The following is a 21592-nucleotide window of genomic DNA, read 5'->3' as shown; positions in this document are numbered from 1 at the left end:
TACTTTTGTACTGTTGACTAAATAAAGTTTGGGCATATCATCCTGCCATTGTCGATGTGTATGCGGGTGTGTTAGGGGGTAGGAGGGGTTGCTCAATATGAAGACAGTTCTGTTAATAACTTGATAAGACGATGTTTTCATCATACGCATATGCAGCTATTACAAATAATAAAATAATAACGATAAATATATGCGTTCTGCTGTAAACATCTACTACATATCATATGTTCAAAACGAAGATATGCATTTCCAAATATTTATGGATTGAATGTTGCTTTAATCGATTTCATGGGGTGATAAATGGGTTTCTCTTGAGACAAATTCGATGTGAACTGCAAAAACGCCGCATTTTTCCTTATAAATTGAAGAAATACAAGTCTTCTGTTACTTGAACTTGTGTAAGTCTGATGGTTTGTGTTAAAAGAAACAGTCCGTCATTGAATAATGACTTAGCAATATTATTCAGACAAAAATACAATTAAGCAACACATTTACCATAACACGGTGTTAAAAATGGCATAATTTAATTGAAATATTAATTTTGTCACTGAATTTAAGACTTATTATTAAAACGCACGCCAGCTGCGCCGAAGAATAATGACTAGGCTGTGTTCTCCGGATATATCTCCCGCTTTTACTTCGACCGCCTGTCACACACGGACTTATGAACTAATTTTGAATATATACAAAATCAGGAATCACTCTGGGACAGGAATTAGAGATTTTGACCCGTGATATTTTGACAAATTCATTTGAATTATCATAATCTTAATGTAGAATCTAGATGAGGCCTATTGTGTATATCTGACAGAACTGTCCCATTCATTCCTTCAAAACCGTTATAATCTCACATACTAGTATGTTTTTGTTTTTTTAGACTCAGAACTATTCCTGTGAAAAAGGCCCATTGAGATTTCCCCCGCATAAGCTGAAACAGACTATTAGGTCTAATATAGTATGAGTTAGGCCTACAGGATCGGGCAGTTCGAAGCAGACGGCTTGTACACTTTAAGGATTTCATACGCATAGATTGATGTTAATCTGGTCAAATTCATGAAGAAATGAAACAGATTAAATTTGGTAGTTTCATTGAGTCCAACTTGGGTAGAAATTGAAGTATAAACTACCTGTACATGTTAACTGATTGTGCTTCGTGAATACACCTGTAAAATCTAGATTACAGAATATCAATTACACAAAAGATGACATCGATCGTCTTTTTCTGTCAAGTATATATTTGCCTTCATTGTGTCGTCCCGTTATACCAACATACCGCGAGATAGGAAAATCATGATTCCTAAACACAATGTAATAGTCCTTATCTTTGGCCTCTGTGCTGCATTTCATTGTACAGTCGGAGGCTCTATCGTAAACGGGCGCAGTGCTAACGACACTGATAACGACAATGATGATGACGACGAAATTGGAATCATAGCTTCGGCGAAGGGTGAGTCTTCACAGAAGAAATACGTTTGAAGATTAAATTGGCTTATAACCATCTCAAGAAGCCATTCATATTAATGTTGCAGTCCCAATACTTTGGGCGCCTATATTTGAACAAAGGTTACTAGCGAAATTGTAATCAATATTGTTTTGAAATATTCCAACGTATTAGGGATTGGCTATAAAATTAAGCAATAGGACTAGCTTTGAGATATTCATACCTATCAGAGATTATTTTATAAATATTCCTACCTATTAGGGACTAGCTTAAGAACAGTTTTATCTATAGGGGACTAGCTGTATTTGAAATATTCCTACCTTCTGGGACTACCTAAACAAACTTTGACTTATTAGGGACTAGATTAAAACACTTCTAACTATTAGGGACTAGATTCAAAATATTCTTACCTAGGGACTACCTATATCGTATCCCTACCTATTAGGTACTAGCTTTAACGTATCCCTACCTATTAGGGACTACCTATATCGTATCCCTACCTATTAGGGACAACCTATATCGTATCCCTACCTATTAGGGACTAGCTTTAACGTATCCCTAACTATTAGGGACTACCTATATCGTATCCCTACCTATTAGGGACTAGCTTTAACATATCCCTACCTATTAGGGACTACCTATATCGTATCCCTACCTATTAGGGACTAGCTTTATCGTATCCCTACCTATTAGGGACTACCTATAACGTATCCCTACCTATTAGGGACTACCTATATCGTATCCCTACCTATTAGGGACTAGCTTTAACGTATCCCTACCTATTAGGGACTAGCTTTATCGTATTCCTACCTATTAGGGACTACCTATATCGTATCCCTACCTATTAGGGACTAGCTTTAACGTATCCCTACCTATTAGGGACTACCTATATCGTATCCCTACCTATTAGGGACTACCTATATCGTATCCCTACCTATTAGGGACTACCTATATCGTATCCCTACCTATTAGGGACTACCTATATCGTGTCCCTACCTATTAGGGACTACCTTTATCGTATCCCTACCTATTAGGGACTAGCTTTAACGTATCCCTACCTATTAGGGACTAGATTTAACGTATCCCTACCTATTAGGGACTACCTATATCGTATCCCTACCTATTAGGGACTAGTTTTATCATATCCCTACCTATTAGGGACTACCTATATCGTATCCCTACCTATTAGGGACTAACAGCTTAAGAACAGTTTTATCTATAGGGGACTAGCTGTATTTGAAATATTCCTACCTTCTGGGACTACCTAAAAAAACTTTGACTTATTAGGGACTAGATTAAAACACTTCTACCTATTAGGGACTAGTTTTAACGTATCCCTACCTATTAGGGACTAGTTTTAACATATCCCTACCTATTAGGGACTACCTATATCGTATCCCTACCTATTAGGGACTAGTTTTAACGTATCCCTACCTATTAGGGACTAGTTTTAACATATCCGTACTTATTAGGGACTAGTTTTAACATAACCCTACCTATTAGGGACTAGATTAAAACACTTCTACCTATTAGGGACTAGTTTTAACATATCCGTACCTATTAGAGACTAGTTTTAACATATCCCTACCTATTAGGGACTAGTTTTAACGTATTCCTAACTATTAGGGACTAGTTTTAACGTATCCCTAACTATAAGGGACTAGTTTTAACGTATCCCTATCTATTAGGGACTAGCTTTAACGTATCCCTACCTATTAGGGACTAGATTTAACGTATCCCTACCTATTAGGGACTACCTATATCGTATCCCTACCTATTAGGGACAAACTTTAACGTATCCCTACCTATTAGGGACTACCTATAACGTATCCCTACCTATTAGGGACTAGCTTTAACGTATCCCTACCTATTAGGGACTACCTATATCGTATCCCTACCTATTAGGGACTACCTATATCGTATCCCTACATATTAGGGACAAACTTTAACGTATCCCTACCTATTAGGGACTAGCTTTATCGTATCCCTACCTATTAGGGACTAGCTTTATCGTATCCCTACCTATTAGGGACTAGCTTTATCGTATCCCTACCTATTAGGGACAAGCTTTAACGTATCCCTACCTATTAGGGACTACCTATATCATATCCCTACCTATTAGGGACTACCTATATCGTATCCCTACCTATTAGGGACTACCTATATCGTATCCCTACCTATTAGGGACAACCTATATCGTATCCCTACCTATTAGGGACTACCTATATCGTATCCCTACCTATTAGGGACTAGCTTTATCGTGTCCCTACCTATTAGGGACTAGTTTTATCGTATCCCTACCTATTAGGGACTACCTATATCGTATCCCTACCTATTAGGGACTAGCTTTATCGTGTCCCTACCTATTAGGGACTAGTTTTATCGTATCCCTACCTATTAGGGACTACCTATATCGTATCCCTACCTATTAGGGACTACCTATATCGTATCCCTACCTATTAGGGACAAACTTTAACGTATCCCTACCTATTAGGGACAAACTTTAACGTATCCCTACCTATTAGGGACTACCTATATCGCATCCCTACCTATTAGGGACAAACTTTAACGTATCCCTACCTATTAGGGACAAACTTTAACGTATCCCTACCTATTAGGGACTACCTATATCGTATCCCTACCTATTAGGGACAAACTTTAACGTATCCCTACCTATTAGGGACAAACTTTAACGTATCCCTACCTATTAGGGACCAGCTTTAACATATTCCTAACTATTAGGGACTAGTTTTAACGTATTCCTAACTATTAGGGACTAGCTTTAACATATCCCTACCTATTAGGGACTACCTATATCGTATCCCTACCTATTAGGGACTAGTTTTAACATATCCCTAACTATTATGGACTAGCTTTAACATATCCCTAACTATTATGGACTAGCTTTAACATATCCCTAACTATTATGGACTAGCTTTAACGTATTCCTAACTATTAGGGACTAGTTTTAACGTATTCCTAACTATTAGGGACTAGCTTTAACATATCCCTACCTATTAGGGACTACCTATATCGTATTCCTAACTATTAGGGACTAGCTTTAACATATCCCTAACTATTATGGACTAGCTTTAACATATCCCTTACTATTATGGACTAGCTTTAACATATCCCTAACTATTATGGACTAGCTTTAACGTATTCCTAACTATTAGGGACTAGTTTTAACGTATTCCTAACTATTAGGGACTAGCTTTAACATATCCCTACCTATTAGGGACTACCTATATCGTATCCCTACCTATTAGGGACTAGTTTTAACGTATCCCTACCTATTAGGGACTAGATTTAACATATCCCTAACTATTAGGGACTAGCTTTAACGTATCCCTAACTATTAGGGACTAGTTTTAACGTATCCCTACCTATTAGGGACTAGCTTTAACGTATCCCTACCTATTAGGGACTAGTTTTAACGTATCCCTACCTATTAGGGACTAGCTTTAACGTATTCCTACCTATTAGGGACTAGCTTTATCGTATCCCTACCTATTAGGGACTAGTTTTAACGTATTCCTACCTATTAGGGACTAGCTTTAACGTATCCCTAACTATTAGGGACTAGTTTTAACGTATCCCTACCTATTAGGGACTAGCTTTAACGTATCCCTACCTATTAGGGACTACCTATATCGTATCCCTACCTATTAGGGACTAGTTTTAACGTATCCCTACCTATTAGGGACTAGATTTAACATATCCCTAGCTATTAGGGACTAGCTTTAACGTATCCCTACCTATTAGGGACTAGTTTTAACATATCCCTTACTATTAGGGACTAGCTTTAACATATCTCTACCTATTAGGGACTAGATTTAACGTATTCCTACCTATTAGGGACTAGTTTTAACGTATCCCTAACTATTAGGGACTAGCTTTAACGTATCCCTACCTATTATGGACTAGCTTTAACGTATCCCTACCTATTATGGACTAGCTTTAACGTATCCCTAACTATTAGGGACTAGCTTTAACGTATCCCTAACTATTAGGGACTAGCTTTAACCTATCCCTACCTATTAGGGACTAGCTTTAACGTATCCCTACCTATTAGGGACTAGTTTTATCGTATCCCTAACTATTAGGGACTACCTATATCATATCCCTACCTATTAGGGACTACCTATAACGTATCCCTACCTATTAGGGACTACCTATATCGTATCCCTACCTATTAGGGACTAGCTTTAACGTATCCCTACCTATTAGGGACTAGCTTTATCGTATTCCTACCTATTAGGGACTACCTATATCGTATCCCTACCTATTAGGGACAAACTTTAACGTATCCCTACCTATTAGGGACTACCTATATCGTATCCCTACCTATTAGGGACTACCTATATCATATCCCTACCTATTAGGGACTAGCTTTAACGTATCCCTACCTATTAGGGACTACCTATATCGTATCCCTACCTATTAGGGACTACCTATATCGTATCCCTACCTATTAGAGACTACCTATATCGTGTCCCTACCTATTAGGGACTAGTTTTATCGTATCCCTACCTATTAGGGACTACCTATATCGTATCCCTACCTATTAGGGACTACCTTTATCGTATCCCTACCTATTAGGGACTAGCTTTAATGTATCCCTGCCTATTAGGGACTAGATTTAACGTATCCCTACCTATTAGGGACTACCTATATCGTATCCCTACCTATTAGGGACTAGTTTTATCGTATCCCTACCTATTAGGGACTACCTATATCGTATCCCTACCTATTAGGGACTAACAGCTTAAGAACAGTTTTATCTATAGGGGACTAGCTGTATTTGAAATATTCCTACCTTCTGGGACTACCTAAAAAAACTTTGACTTATTAGGGACTAGATTAAAACACTTCTACCTATTAGGGACTAGTTTTAACGTATCCCTACCTATTAGAGACTACCTATATCGTATCCCTACCTATTAGGGACTAGTTTTAACGTATCCCTACCTATTAGGGACTAGTTTTAACATATCCGTACTTATTAGGGACTAGTTTTAACATAACCCTGCCTATTAGGGACTAGATTAAAACACTTCTACCTATTAGGGCCTAGTTTTAACATATCCGTACCTATTAGGGACTAGTTTTAACATATCCCTACCTATTAGGGACTAGTTTTAACGTATTCCTAACTATTATGGACTAGTTTTAACGTATCCCTAACTATAAGGGACTAGTTTTAACGTATCCCTACCTATTAGGGACTAGCTTTAACGTATCCCTACCTATTAGGGACTGGTTTTAACATATCCCTACCTATTAGGGACTAGCTTTAACGTATCCCTACCTATTAGGGACTAGTTTTAACGTATCCCTACCTATTAGGGACTAGCATTAACATATTCCTGCCTACTAGGGACTACCTATATCGTATCCCTACCTATTAGGGACTACCTATATCATATCCCTACCTATTAGGGACTACCTATAACGTATCCCTACCTATTAGGGACTACCTATAACGTATCCCTACCTCTTAGGGACTACCTATATCGTATCCCTACCTATTAGGGACAAACTTTAACGTATCCCTACCTATTAGGGACTACCTATATCGTATCCCTACCTATTAGGGACTACCTATATCGTATCCCTACCTATTAGGGACTACCTATATCGTATCCCTACCTATTAGGGACTAACTTTAACGTATCCCTACCTATTAGGGACTAGCTTTATCGTATCCCTACCTATTAGGGACTAGCTTTATCGTATCCCTACCTATAAGGGACTAGCTTTATCGTATCCCTACCTATTAGGGACAAGCTTTAACGTATTCCTACCTATTAGGGACTACCTATATCATATCCCTACCTATTAGGGACTACCTATATCGTATCCCTACCTATTAGGGACTAGTTTTATCGTATCCCTACCTATTAGGGACTACCTATATCATATCCCTACCTATTAGGGACTACCTATATCGTATCCCTACCTATTAGGGACTAGTTTTATCGTATCCTTACCTATTAGGGACTACCTATATCGTATCCCTACCTATTAGGGACTACCTATATCGTATCCCTACCTATTAGGGACAAACTTTAACGTATCCCTACCTATTAGGGACAAACTTTAACGTATCCCTACCTATTAGGGACTACCTATATCGTATCCCTACCTATTAGGGACAAACTTTAACGTATCCCTACCTATTAGGGACAAACTTTAACGTATCCCTACCTATTAAGGACTACCTATATCGTATCCCTACCTATTAGGGACTACCTATATCGTATCCCTACCTATTAGGGACTAGTTTTATCGTATCCCTACCTATTAGGGACTACCTATATCGTATCCCTACCTATTAGGGACTAACAGCTTAAGAACAGTTTTATCTATAGGGGACTAGCTGTATTTGAAATATTCCTACCTTCTGGGACTACCTAAAAAAACTTTGACTTATTAGGGACTAGATTAAAACACTTCTACCTATTAGGGACTAGTTTTAACGTATCCCTACCTATTAGAGACTACCTATATCGTATCCCTACCTATTAGGGACTAGTTTTAACGTATCCCTACCTATTAGGGACTAGTTTTAACATATCCGTACTTATTAGGGACTAGTTTTAACATAACCCTGCCTATTAGGGACTAGATTAAAACACTTCTACCTATTAGGGACTAGTTTTAACATATCCGTACCTATTAGGGACTAGTTTTAACATATCCCTACCTATTAGGGACTAGTTTTAACGTATTCCTAACTATTATGGACTAGTTTTAACGTATCCCTAACTATAAGGGACTAGTTTTAACGTATCCCTACCTATTAGGGACTAGCTTTAACGTATCCCTACCTATTAGGGACTGGTTTTAACATATCCCTACCTATTAGGGACTAGCTTTAACGTATCCCTACCTATTAGGGACTAGTTTTAACGTATCCCTACCTATTAGGGACTAGCATTAACATATTCCTGCCTACTAGGGACTACCTATATCGTATCCCTACCTATTAGGGACTACCTATATCATATCCCTACCTATTAGGGACTACCTATAACGTATCCCTACCTATTAGGGACTACCTATAACGTATCCCTACCTATTAGGGACTACCTATATCGTATCCCTACCTATTAGGGACAAACTTTAACGTATCCCTACCTATTAGGGACTACCTATATCGTATCCCTACCTATTAGGGACTACCTATATCGTATCCCTACCTATTAGGGACTAACTTTAACGTATCCCTACCTATTAGGGACTAGCTTTATCGTATCCCTACCTATTAGGGACTAGCTTTATCGTATCCCTACCTATAAGGGACTAGCTTTATCGTATCCCTACCTATTAGGGACAAGCTTTAACGTATTCCTACCTATTAGGGACTACCTATATCATATCCCTACCTATTAGGGACTACCTATATCGTATCCCTACCTATTAGGGACTACCTATATCGTATCCCTACCTATTAGGGACTAGTTTTATCGTATCCCTACCTATTAGGGACTACCTATATCATATCCCTACCTATTAGGGACTACCTATATCGTATCCCTACCTATTAGGGACTAGTTTTATCGTATCCCTACCTATTAGGGACTACCTATATCGTATCCCTACCTATTAGGGACTACCTATATCGTATCCCTACCTATTAGGGACAAACTTTAACGTATCCCTACCTATTAGGGACTAGCTTTAACGTATCCCTAACTATTAGGGACTAGTTTTAACGTATCCCTACCTATTAGGGACTAGCTTTAACGTATCCCACTATTAGGGACCTACCTATATCGTATCCCTACCTATTAGGGACTAGTTTTAACGTATCCCTACCTATTAGGGACTAGATTTAACATATCCCCTAACTATTTAGGGACTAGCTTTAAACGTATCCCTACCTAATTAGGGACTAGTTTTAACATATCCCTACTATTAGGGACTAGCTTTAACATATCTCTACCTATTAGGGACTAGATTTAACGTATTCCTACCTATTAGGGACTAGTTTTAACGTTATCCCTAACTATTAGGACTAGCTTTATCGTATCCCTACCTATTAGGGACTACCTATATCGTATCCCTACCTATTAGGGACTACCTATATCGTATCCCTACCTATTAGGGACTAGATTTAACGTATCCCTACCTATTAGGGACTACCTATAACGTATCCCTACCTATTAGGGACTACCTATATCGTATCCCTACCTATTAGGGACTACCTATATCGTATCCCTACCTATTAGGGACTACCTATATCGTATCCCTACCTATTAGGGACAAACTTTAACGTATCCCTACCTATTAGGGACAAACTTTAACGTATCCCTACCTATTAGGGACTACCTATATCGTATCCCTACCTATTAGGGACAAACTTTAACGTATCCCTACCTATTAGGGACAAACTTTAACGTATCCCTACCTATTAGGGACTACCTATATCGTATCCCTACCTATTAGGGACAAACTTTAACGTATCCCTACCTATTAGGGACAAACTTTAACGTATCCCTACCTATTAGGGACTAGCTTTAACGTATTCCTAACTATTAGGGACTAGTTTTATCGTATTCCTAACTATTAGGGACTAGCTTTAACATATCCCTAACTATTATGGACTAGCTTTAACATATCCCTAACTATTATGGACTAGCTTTAACATATCCCTAACTATTATGGACTAGCTTTAACGTATTCCTAACTATTAGGGACTAGTTTTAACGTATTCCTAACTATTAGGGACTAGCTTTAACATATCCCTACCTATTAGGGACTACCTATATCGTATCCCTACCTATTAGGGACTAGTTTTAACGTATCCCTACCTATTAGGGACTAGATTTAACATATCCCTAACTATTAGGGACTAGCTTTAACGTATCCCTAACTATTAGGGACTAGTTTTAACGTATCCCTACCTATTAGGGACTAGCTTTAACGTATCCCTACCTATTAGGGACTAGTTTTAACGTATCCCTACCTATTAGGGACTAGCTTTAACGTATTCCTACCTATTAGGGACTAACTTTATCGTATCCCTACCTATTAGGGACTAGTTTTAACGTATTCCTACCTATTAGGGACTAGCTTTAACGTATCCCTAACTATTAGGGACTAGTTTTAACGTATCCCTACCTATTAGGGACTAGCTTTAACGTATCCCTACCTATTAGGGACTACCTATATCGTATCCCTACCTATTAGGGACTAGTTTTAACGTATCCCTACCTATTAGGGACTAGATTTAACATATCCCTAACTATTAGGGACTAGCTTTAACGTATCCCTACCTATTAGGGACTAGTTTTAACATATCCCTTACTATTAGGGACTAGCTTTAACATATCTCTACCTATTAGGGACTAGATTTAACGTATTCCTACCTATTAGGGACTAGTTTTAACGTATCCCTAACTATTAGGGACTAGCTTTAACGTATCCCTACCTATTATGGACTAGCTTTAACGTATCCCTACCTATTATGGACTAGCTTTAACGTATCCCTAACTATTAGGGACTAGCTTTAACGTATCCCTAACTATTAGGGACTAGCTTTAACGTATCCCTACCTATTAGGGACTAGCTTTAACGTATCCCTACCTATTAGGGACTAGTTTTATCGTATCCCTAACTATTAGGGACTAGCTTTAACGTATCCCTAACTATTAGGGACTAGATTTAACATACCCCTAACTATTAGGGACTAGATTTAACATACCCCTAACTATTAGGTACTAGCTTTAACGTATTCCTACCTATAGGGACTACCTATATCGTATCCCTACCTATTAGGGACTAGCTTTAACATATTCCTGCCTACTAGGGAGTAGTTGTGAAATACCCGATAGTGCATGTCTTTAAAATACTGTATTTCGTGCTATTGTTCTTAATTCACAGCCGTATCTTTTTAAATGATCATCTTCCAAAACGACTTCTACACCTGTGTATTTATTCATTGAGCTTTCATTTTTCTTGACTTCTCCTTTGAATTTCCTTACTCTAACCTCTCTCATTTTGTATTGAAATGTGACTTTTGCCCAATGCCTTTATTCACTTGCTTTACTGACGAGTCACAGAGGGTTGTAACAGTTGTATGGTACCCCTAGCCTATCTGGCGAGTCCTAGGAAGATAAAACAGCTGTAGGTTGTCCCTAGTACCACTGACAGGTCCTAGAATGATCACACAGCTGTAGGTTGTCCCTAGTACCACTGACGAGTCCTAGAAGGGTCACACAGATGCTTGATGTCCCAAATATCACTGTCAAGTCCTAAAAGAATCAGATTTGTAGGATATAGTTTTATGTTCATTACATTTACTGTATCCATTACTGAATCAATTAAATGTGTTACCCAATGATGTATTTGCCTTACAATTATTTGGAGCTTCTCATAGATATAACCGTCGTTTTATAGAATTTGAATACTGTTATGTTACATGCATGCCTTATAGTGTTGATGTCTAGTATGTCTCGCCATCATATTTGATTGTATGTTGACATTATAATGTTGATGTTTAGTATGTCTCGCCATCATTTGTGATTGTATGTAGGCATTATAGTGTTGATGTCTAGTGTGTCTCGCCATCATTTGTGATTGTATGTAGGCATTATAGTGTTGATGTCTAGTATGTCTCGCCATCATTTGTGATGTAGGCATAGTGTTGTTTTCTGATGTACATTGGCATCTTTTAAGGATTGAACTGCTTTCATTTGGAAGTTATGGGCTGATGAATGCCAACTGGACAAAGGCAAATTTAATGAAGCGCGCTAGCGCTTCATGTTGAATTTGCCTTTGTCCAGTTGGCATTCTTCAGCCCATAACTTCCAAATGAAAGCAGTTCAATGCTTATATTTACATTTGACAACGAATTTGAAAGACTATCAAATATAAAATAAAAGTTATGGACTCATAACTTCCAAGTGAGCTTGGTAAAGTTATATAGTGGGGCTGCAGTGTAAATGTAAATATTTGTGATTATGTGTGGCCATTATATTGTTGTTTTCTAGTGTACCTTGGCATCATTTGTGATTGTATGTAGGCATTATGATTGAGCTCTTTTAATCTTATTTTGTTGTTGTTGATATTTTCTAATAACTACTTTGACTACGATGTCGTCATCATTTTTCGTACTTCAGACGTCATGAAAAGTATCATGGATTACTTGAGAGGAAATGAAAATGAAAATGTTTTCGACGAAGCTATGAAGAACATCAGCGGTGAGATAGACAAATATATTGACCTGGTACCGGACGTGGATGAAGAAGAAACAACAGAGGTTTATCAGGTGTTGGAAATGTATAACAAACAAACTATAGAGGATTGATAGACAAGTCTATAAACCAAGTGGATAACAAACACCATGAAACGCATGAAATGGGGTATCTGAAATGGATAACAAACACCACGAAAAGTATGAAATGGGGTATCTGAAATGGATAACAAACACCATGAAAAGTATGAAATGAGGTATCTGAAATGGATAACAAACACCATGAAAAGTATGAAATGGGGTATCTGAAATGGATAACAAACACCACGAAAAGTATGAAATGGGGTATCTGAAATGGATAACAAACACCATGAAAAGTATGAAATGAGGTATCTGAAATGGATAACAAACACCAAATATTGTTTGAGGCGCTTTTGTTACAGATTTATGTACTAATACTACAGATTTTTAAACTTATAGGTGGATACCGTAGACGGGTACGATGTGAAAACAGAAAACATTGTCATTAACGGAACAATTGGGAATCAAGACGCAGAACTTCAAATACAAGAGGTCGATCTCCTTGGCAAGGTATTGCCATCCTTATATCTGTATACATATAAATACAAAGTCAATATTACTCTTATACCAATAAACAATATCGGACAATACCGAGTCATTCTTACACGTATACCAATATACAAATACCTGACAATACCGAGTCATTCTTACACGTATACCAATATACAGATACCTGACAATACTGAGTCATTCTTACACGTATACCAATATACAAATATCGGACAATACCGAGTCATTCTTACACGTATACCAATATACAAATACCTGACAATACCGAGTCATTCTTACACGTATACCAATATACAAATACCTGACAATACCGAGTCATTCTTACACGTATACCAATATACAAATACCTGACAATATTGAGTCATTCTTACACGTATACCAATATACAAATACCTGACAATACCGAGTCATTCTTACACGTATACCAATATACAAATACCTGACAATATTGAGTCATTCTTACACGTATACCAATATAAAAATACCTGACAATACTGAGTCATTCTTACACGTACACCAATATACAAATATCGGACTTTATTTAATTGAATAATTATTACACAATACCAATATATAGAAACATCGGACAATACTGAGTCATCATTATATACCAATACCCAAACTTGTATCTCCGTGTCATAAGCAATACTTTCCTCGAGAGAAAAGTGTATTTTTTCTGATAGAAATACCAATAAACATATCAGTTATTTTCTATATGACATATTATTTATGTATTCTTAGCAGCATCAAAGCAAATAGTAAGATTACACACTCTCATGTACTGCGTCCTCAAATGACCTTATCGTGTCAACACAACATAGAATAACAATCGCCAATATAATGATCGTGTAACAACGTCTAGTCAGTAAATCAATAAAACTATTATAAAACATACATTACGGCTATAACAATAATTACTTATTACAAGAATTTGTTATAGAATTTAGATTGTCCGCTGTCATGTTTATAATAGGATTCTAACTTTGGACTACAATTTCAGAATGAAGAAGGAAACAATGGCACCGAATCTTTGGAGGGAGCCGACTAAGTCCAGTACTGCCGCATCTTTATACAATCAAAATAGAGATGCAGCCAGATTTTCATTATACACTATGTTAGAAATGTAAACTAAACTTTTATTTTACAATAATTGCAAATATATATATATATCAGCTTTATATTAATCACGCTTGTTGACCCGGACGGAAGTGTGCAAAGTGTCTTATTGTGGAGTTAAACCGGAAAACCCACGTGGTCGGGCATGTGACCCCATACCTTTTCACGTGCGCCTTTGTGAAGGTCAAGGATGTTACCACACCATTGTGCCACTCGAATACCCTTAATAAATTATCCATTAAGCTACAAATGCGTTTCTTTTTTCTAAAAAGTAAGAGTTTGACACGGTGACTTTGATAAATCATATATTTGATCGGTATTCCCGTTCAAATTTCTTTCCAAGAACAAATACACTAATGTATCACATCATAAGAATATACAAACTAAACACAGTGGAAATCGACTAATGTATCACATGATAAGAATATACAAACTAAACACAGTGGAAATACACTAATGTATCACATGATAAGAATATACAAACTTAACACAGTGGAAATACACTAATGTATCACATGATAAGAATATACAAACTAAACACAGTGGAAATACACTAATGTATCACATGATAAGAATATACAAACTAAACACAGTGGAAATACACTAATGTATCACATGATAAGAATATACAAACTTAACATAGTGGAAATCGAACCTGACGTTATGACTTAAACTCTCTGATTTCTGATGCAATTAAGCCCATAATCCATTTCTGTATCTATTACATTTACAAGTAATTAAACAGTTGTAACTTGTCTCCATCTAGTCCCGTCAGTTGAGCTCGTGTACACGAAAGACTGTACCAACTCTTAGCCAGGCGCATCTGAAAAAGTCGCTGAACATTCCCAAGGAAAAATAAATGTAGTACTGAACTCTGCATCACAAAATATAAGCTGCAACGGATGTGGGGCAGTTAGAGTGGGGATGGTGGACGGTATCAAGTCAGTCAAAATTTTGTATGGTTATGTTCCTGGATTTCATAATAAACCTGGACTGATCCTGTTTAACACCATATAAGATATAAACAAAATGTCATTCGTAAGGTTTATATAATTTGGCACCAAGGAAAGAACTTTCTCAGCGATGTGAAGAGCAGAGCATGTCGTACAATTATATGCATTGTAATATGCCTTTCATTGTACTATCTTTTTTGTAATATGTTCTACCAAAAGTAGATTTTTTGCTGTCGCTGTATGTATTGAAGAGACACGTTATCAATTACACTGATGATTCCTAGCACAACGAATTGTATAGACTACTAACATAGAATATTTCTTAGAAGTGACCTTACCTGCTATTTATCATTACATTATTTAATCATTTTAATCTGTATTTATGGAATCAATATTATCAAAATATTCAATAACTGTACATACCATACAAACAACAGGGCCACGCAATTTGTAATGTAAATTTCAATTTTAAACCAATCGATCGGCACCAGATAGACATATCATCTTTCCTTTGTACATGTTTCAACCTAACTCTATTAAGAAATACTAATATATTACTCATAGTGACATGTGAATACTTATTGCAAAGTCCTTCACGGAAAAACGACAGCACTTCAAATCTCAGTCTCAATTCAAGAGAGTGGTAGGATATGCTACACTAGTACAATAACTTTGTCTTAAAAGCGTAAATTTTTCACTTTTACCTTCATATTGATCTTACCGACCACTTGCACGATCAAACTATTAAATGTACATATGTCTTGTGGTATTCAGTCAAAACATTGTACGTTTCGCTCAAGTATCTCAGAGAGTTTAACATTTTACAGTTAGAGTCCATTGATAAAACTCAGTTTATATATATATATACATGGAAACAAACTATTTTTTCACTATATATATATATATTTATCTCTGCAAGAACATCTGGTGAAGCTTATATATTTTCCACAGTAGCTATGGTTATTTTTAGAGTGTTTTCCAGACTCACTTTAAAGTGCGCTCAGTCTACTAAACATGCCTTCGATGTCTAGGTGTTTTGCTAGTTTAACAAATAACATTTGAACAGATCTTTTTTCTGTAGTTTGTATCTTAAAAGGACACAGTTGTATGAAACGTGATCAAAAGTAAGAATGCCAGCAGTTTACTGACACATTCTCTGGAGATGTATGATACATTCTAATGACCCCATGAGTACCTGTATACTGACATAATTCTCTGGAGATTTACGGTACACTCTAATGAACCCATGAGTACCTGTATACTGACATATTTTCTGGAGATTTACGGTACATTCTAATGAACCCATAAGTACTGGTATACTGACATATTTTCTGAAGATTTACGGTACATTCTAATGAACCCATGAGTACCTGTATACTGACATATTTTCTGAAGATTTATGGTACATTCTAATGAACCCATGAGTACCTGTATACTGACAAATTCTCTGGTGATTTACGGTACATTCTAATGAACCCATAAGTACTGGTATACTGACATATTTTTTGGAGATTTATTGTACATTCTAATGAACCCATGAGTACCTGTATACTGACATATTTTCTGAAGATTTACGGTACATTATAATGAACCTATGAGTACCTGTATACTGACATATTTTCTGAAGATTTACGGTACATTATAATGAACCTATGAGTACCTGTATACTGACATATTTTCTGAAGATTTACGGTACATTATAATGAGCCCATGAGTACCTGTATACTGACATATTTTTCGGAGATTTACGGTACATTCTAATGAACCCATGAGTACCTGTATACTGACATATTTTCGGAGATTTACGGTACATTCTAATGAACCTATGAGTACCTGTATACTGACGATAATAGTTATTATTGCCGTTGTTGATGGCTACAGCTGATGTGGTTGTAAATGTACCAGCATAACACTGGGCTTTCTCCATACTCCGCCAGGTGTGTTTTACCTGTAACATGCAAAGCATTTTGATGTCTATCATCAACAACGCCGACTGATTCTGTGATAAAGTCGCATACAAATATGGCCGTGTTTGTGTGAATTCCCCATTTTACGAGTTCCCATTGATATATCACGCATAAAATGGAAGTTCAGAAGTATATGGCAGTGTTCTGTATTCAAGTATTCATAGTCCAGCTAGTACTGTCGCCAGTGTCCTATTGTAAGACAGCGCCCCCTAACAACACAGAGAGTGAAACAGTGCCCAGAAATAGTAGTGGTGATACAGGCAGGAAAAGTACAGTTGGGAAAGCACTCGCCGACCTCATCAAAGGTAACATGATCTCATCCAAGGTAACATGATCTCATCAAAGGTAACATGATCTCATCAAAGGTGACATGATCTCATCCAAGGTAACATGGTCTCATCAAAGGTAACATGATCTCATCAAAGGTAACATGATCTCATCAAAGGTAACATGATCTCATCAAAGGTAATATGATCTCATCCAAGGTAACATGATCTCATCAAAGGTAACACAATCAAACATCTGTACTGTTTACTCGTCTATCTCATCAAAGGTGACATGATCTCATCAAAGGTAACATGATCTCATCAAAGGTGACATGATCTCATCAAAGGTAATATGATCTCATCCAAGATGACATGATCTCATCAAAGGTAACATGATCTCATCAAAGGTAACATCATCTCATCAAAGGTAACATGATCTCATCAAAGGTAACATCATCTCATCAAAGGTAACATGATCTCATCAAAGGTAACATGATCTCATCAAAGGTAACATGATCTCATCAAAGGTAACATGATCTCATCTAAGGTAACACGATCTCATCAAAGGTAACATGATCTCATCAAAGGTAACACGATCTCATCAAAGGTAACATGATCTCATCAAAGGTAACATGATCTCATCCAAGGTAACACGATCTCATCAAAGGTAACATGATCTCATCAAAGGTAACACGATCTCATCAAAGGTAACATGATCTCATCAAAGGTAACATGATCTCATCAAAGGTAACATGATCTCTTCAAAGGTAGCATGATATCATCAAAGGTAACACAATCAAACATCTGTAATGTTTACTCGCCGACCTCGTCAAACGTAACATAGTCAAACATCTGTAATGTTTACATTATGCATAAGCAATGATCACACTTTGAATTGGTCACTGGTTGATATACTGATAATGCTTTATTCTAAACTTATCTCATTGAAGTATATCATGACTATTTTGCGCCTTCCCACCTGCGTAGGAAAATTTATTCAGATCAATTCAATCTTCCCTAATATCATTTCTGGATTCCCATACTTTTGTCCATTATACCATTGAAGAATACTTAAAATACGATACAAATGCAGTTTAGGCATTTTATTTCATTACTTTGCTAATGAACTATTTCTGTTACTAAACTTTAAGTTGATTTCGACCGTCATTTTAAAAAAAAAAAAAAAACTTGTTTATAATACATGTATCACATTATTTGATAATAATTTACAATATACATTGCATATTCAACTTAATCATGCTTAGACAAGTCTTGATGTAATAATACGTTTAGAATGTTCCCATCGGTTTTTGCATAAACAGTATTGCTGTAAAGATATTTAAATGATTACGATTCAATTTTCAATTCAGTTAACGAAATATCCTTTTCAGATATTTTATATGTTCGAAATACTTCAAAAGTAATAACATGCATTGTTGCGGATGTACGAAAAGTTAGGTTTTTGCAATTGTTAATAATTGATGCAGGCGCTTTCTATTTTATTTGTGTGCAGATGCAGATCTGCTACATATATACAATGTATGTTATTACAATGAATGTTTCAGCTATCTTCAGATTGATACGGGTTGAGATTAAGTCCACGGAGGATCTTGTTCCGGACTTTGAGGATGAACCGAACCGCGACCCTATGTCACTTCCAATTATAACGGTCAGTATTGCTCGTATATATTGACCATATGACACTCCCTCTCATACAATGTCCAGTTTGTATCTAACATTGACCCAGTAATATTCACCCTCATAACCACCAGTTTGTCTCCACCCTTTACCCATTACCATTCCTCATAACGACCAGTTTGTCTCAAGACTTGACCCATTACCATTCCTCATAACCACCAGTTTGTCTCCACCCTTTACCCATTACCATTCCTCATAACGGTCAGTTTGTCTCCGACCTGGACCCCACGTCATCTCTCCTTATAAAGATGAGTTTGTGTGCAACTTTGACACCTATGTAACTGCCTTTGATGACGTTCAGCTAGCATATCTATGTGTTCTTGATCACCCTATGTTTCCCATTTTTGTGTTTTTTAAGAATATATTGATAGCAACCAATGGCTTCTACAGGATACCTTACCGAACTTAATAATTTGATAAAGCAAAACAGAAAGGCATTTTAAACAATATATTATGTAGAATATAAAATAATAGTTAAAGATACTTTCATTCTGCTTTCGCATGAAAACTTAATTGACTTTTTTTCATTCTGTTTAGATTGAGAACGTGAACGGGACCCTGGTAGCCACTTCCAGGGACGTCAACATATACAAGGCTATAAGAGACGTAAGGGATTTGTTTCCGTCCCTCTCACTCACCAAACTTGTCACTCTACTTAAACTGCTCCTTCGATTTCTCCGTATACTTTTGTAGACGTGGTTATCGATTAAAGTAGCATCAACAATAATAAAGAGTTATTATCTTTCTCAATATTAAGTCCATTCTAAATAACTATATTATCAACGCACCCTAATGTTTATTATATAATTTATTTGATTTCAACATAGTAGAAAAAATCATCAAATATATCTCGCAATACCTTAATCTCTTTTTTTTCGGTAAAAATACTAATTGAATGTATGACCGTCTGTATACAGCAACAGCGACGTCATAATAACAGCAAGGAGGCGCACTATGTTTCCGGTCAGCAAGATGGCGGCATATCTGTTGAGGGGGCTGGTCTCAGCAAGGAAGGGATGGATTCGGGCGAAAACGAGCTCTAGGAACAGAAGACTTCTAAACGAGAAAATGTACACTATAATCCCTAAACTATCAAAAAGTGTCCACAGGTGTAAGCATATAGAATTATGCTATTGAAGTGCTCGGTTAAAAAGTGCAAAATTTGTATATAGAGATTTGCAAAGACTCACATTGTACAGCGCCTGCCATAACGTGTACGATTGGCAACTGACATTGTTGTAATTCCGGCAATATCAGAGCCCTTTTCATTGTGTCACTGCTATCTATCATGCTGCGAATCGATAACCCCACTTTTTGCAAGCGATCTCTCTTTTCGTCGCTGTTTTAAGATATGTATATGATTAAATGAACACGTCATGATGAATTAATTGATATTGTTGTAGCAAGTAGCACCTTACTGTTGAGATTAACCAGGTTGTATCCACGGCTTGTTTTCTGTGACTGTTATTATATCTTTCATCACATGCAAACTTGTTCTACAGTTCACACAACTCGTGACTACTCTGTTATATCGTGATTTCGACCACCAGTTTCCATATTTTAGTCACGAATAAATAAGATTAGTTCTGATGTCATGATGAAAGATTTAAGATATTACAGTATTACGTTCTACGTTAACCGAACCATGCTGGTTGACCTTGGACACTATTCATACATTACATTTGTGACAACATAATAACATACAAAGTATACATATTATCGAATGTTACTCATCTATATACAATTATGTATATTTTGTATGAAGAATGTCTTGCCGGAGAACTGATAGCAATAAAAGTGTAAATATATCTGAAAGAGTTTCTTTTGTTGTACATACACATTTAGTATTTACCTATAGGCTTATCAGGAGAATGAGAGGATTGTCATTTCAGAAAATGTAAAATATTCTTTCATTAACTTGATAATACATGTAATGATGATGCTAAAAGCACAATACATAAACTAGCTAGATAATTAGCAGCTTTCTCTTTAAGAAACAATAGGTGTCACCAAATGCGTGATATCATTCCATGCGTGTGAATATACACCAACCGGAACTACACCTAGTAGTGCAAACAAACATGTCGGACGTTGAACTCGAATGTCATACGAGACCAAAGACGAATGTTCAAATGAAAAAAAAATAAAATGAATTGTCTTAAATTAGTCGGGGAAAAAAACGAAAATTAACAAATACATGAAATAACCAATGACAACAGCCTGTTTCACTAGCTGGCTGCTACTTTAGTACTTATTCAACAATTAAGGGACTTTCACATTTTACATTGTCTCGATTTGTATAACAATTTCCTGTCGTCTGGTTACGTAACTAATAAATCTGTTCAAGTCAGGTTTCT

At 36.6% G+C, this 21592-nt stretch overlaps 2 protein-coding genes across 3 annotated transcripts; both read left to right on the top strand.

The window, feature by feature from the left end:
• Nucleotides 1-1260: 1260 nt before the first annotated feature.
• On the top strand, nt 1261-14597 carry LOC117333707. Of its 2 annotated transcripts, none has more exons than XM_033893129.1 (4): nt 1261-1447; nt 12571-12719; nt 13125-13217; nt 14236-14597. In XM_033893129.1, the coding sequence occupies exons 1-4, from the start codon at nt 1291-1293 to the stop codon at nt 14281-14283; spliced, it is 447 nt and encodes a 148-aa protein (XP_033749020.1). In that variant the 5' UTR covers nt 1261-1290; the 3' UTR covers nt 14284-14597. The 2 variants fall into 2 exon arrangements, with proteins under 2 accessions (XP_033749020.1, XP_033749019.1); XM_033893128.1 differs by having other exon boundaries at nt 13125-13235.
• Nucleotides 14598-17192: 2595 nt separating this feature from the next.
• On the top strand, nt 17193-21043 carry LOC117333181. The gene is made up of 4 exons (XM_033892340.1): nt 17193-17576; nt 19103-19206; nt 19773-19841; nt 20153-21043. Exons 1-4 carry the CDS (start codon nt 17387-17389, stop codon nt 20276-20278), a joined length of 489 nt encoding a protein of 162 aa, XP_033748231.1. The 5' UTR covers nt 17193-17386; the 3' UTR covers nt 20279-21043.
• Nucleotides 21044-21592: the final 549 nt, after the last annotated feature.

The sequence above is a fragment of the Pecten maximus genome, chromosome 8 (genome assembly GCF_902652985.1).
Source record: "Pecten maximus chromosome 8, xPecMax1.1, whole genome shotgun sequence".
NCBI lineage: Eukaryota > Metazoa > Mollusca > Bivalvia > Pectinida > Pectinidae > Pecten > Pecten maximus.
Note: the sequence above shows the minus strand (reverse complement) of the source record. Positions and strands in the feature narration are given on the sequence as shown.

Coding starts and splice junctions, on each gene's coding strand:
- LOC117333707 (XM_033893128.1), top strand. CDS start 1,291: ATGATTCCTAAACACAATGTAATAGTCCTTATCTTTGGCCTCTGTGCT. Junction 1,448..12,570: donor AATCATAGCTTCGGCGAAGG/GTGAGTCTTCAC, acceptor TTCGTACTTCAG/ACGTCATGAAAAGTATCATG. Junction 13,236..14,235: donor AGGTCGATCTCCTTGGCAAG/GTATTGCCATCC, acceptor CTACAATTTCAG/AATGAAGAAGGAAACAATGG.
- LOC117333181 (XM_033892340.1), top strand. CDS start 17,387: ATGGAAGTTCAGAAGTATATGGCAGTGTTCTGTATTCAAGTATTCATA. Junction 17,577..19,102: donor ACTCGCCGACCTCATCAAAG/GTAACATGATCT, acceptor TGAATGTTTCAG/CTATCTTCAGATTGATACGG. Junction 19,207..19,772: donor TGTCACTTCCAATTATAACG/GTCAGTATTGCT, acceptor CATTCTGTTTAG/ATTGAGAACGTGAACGGGAC.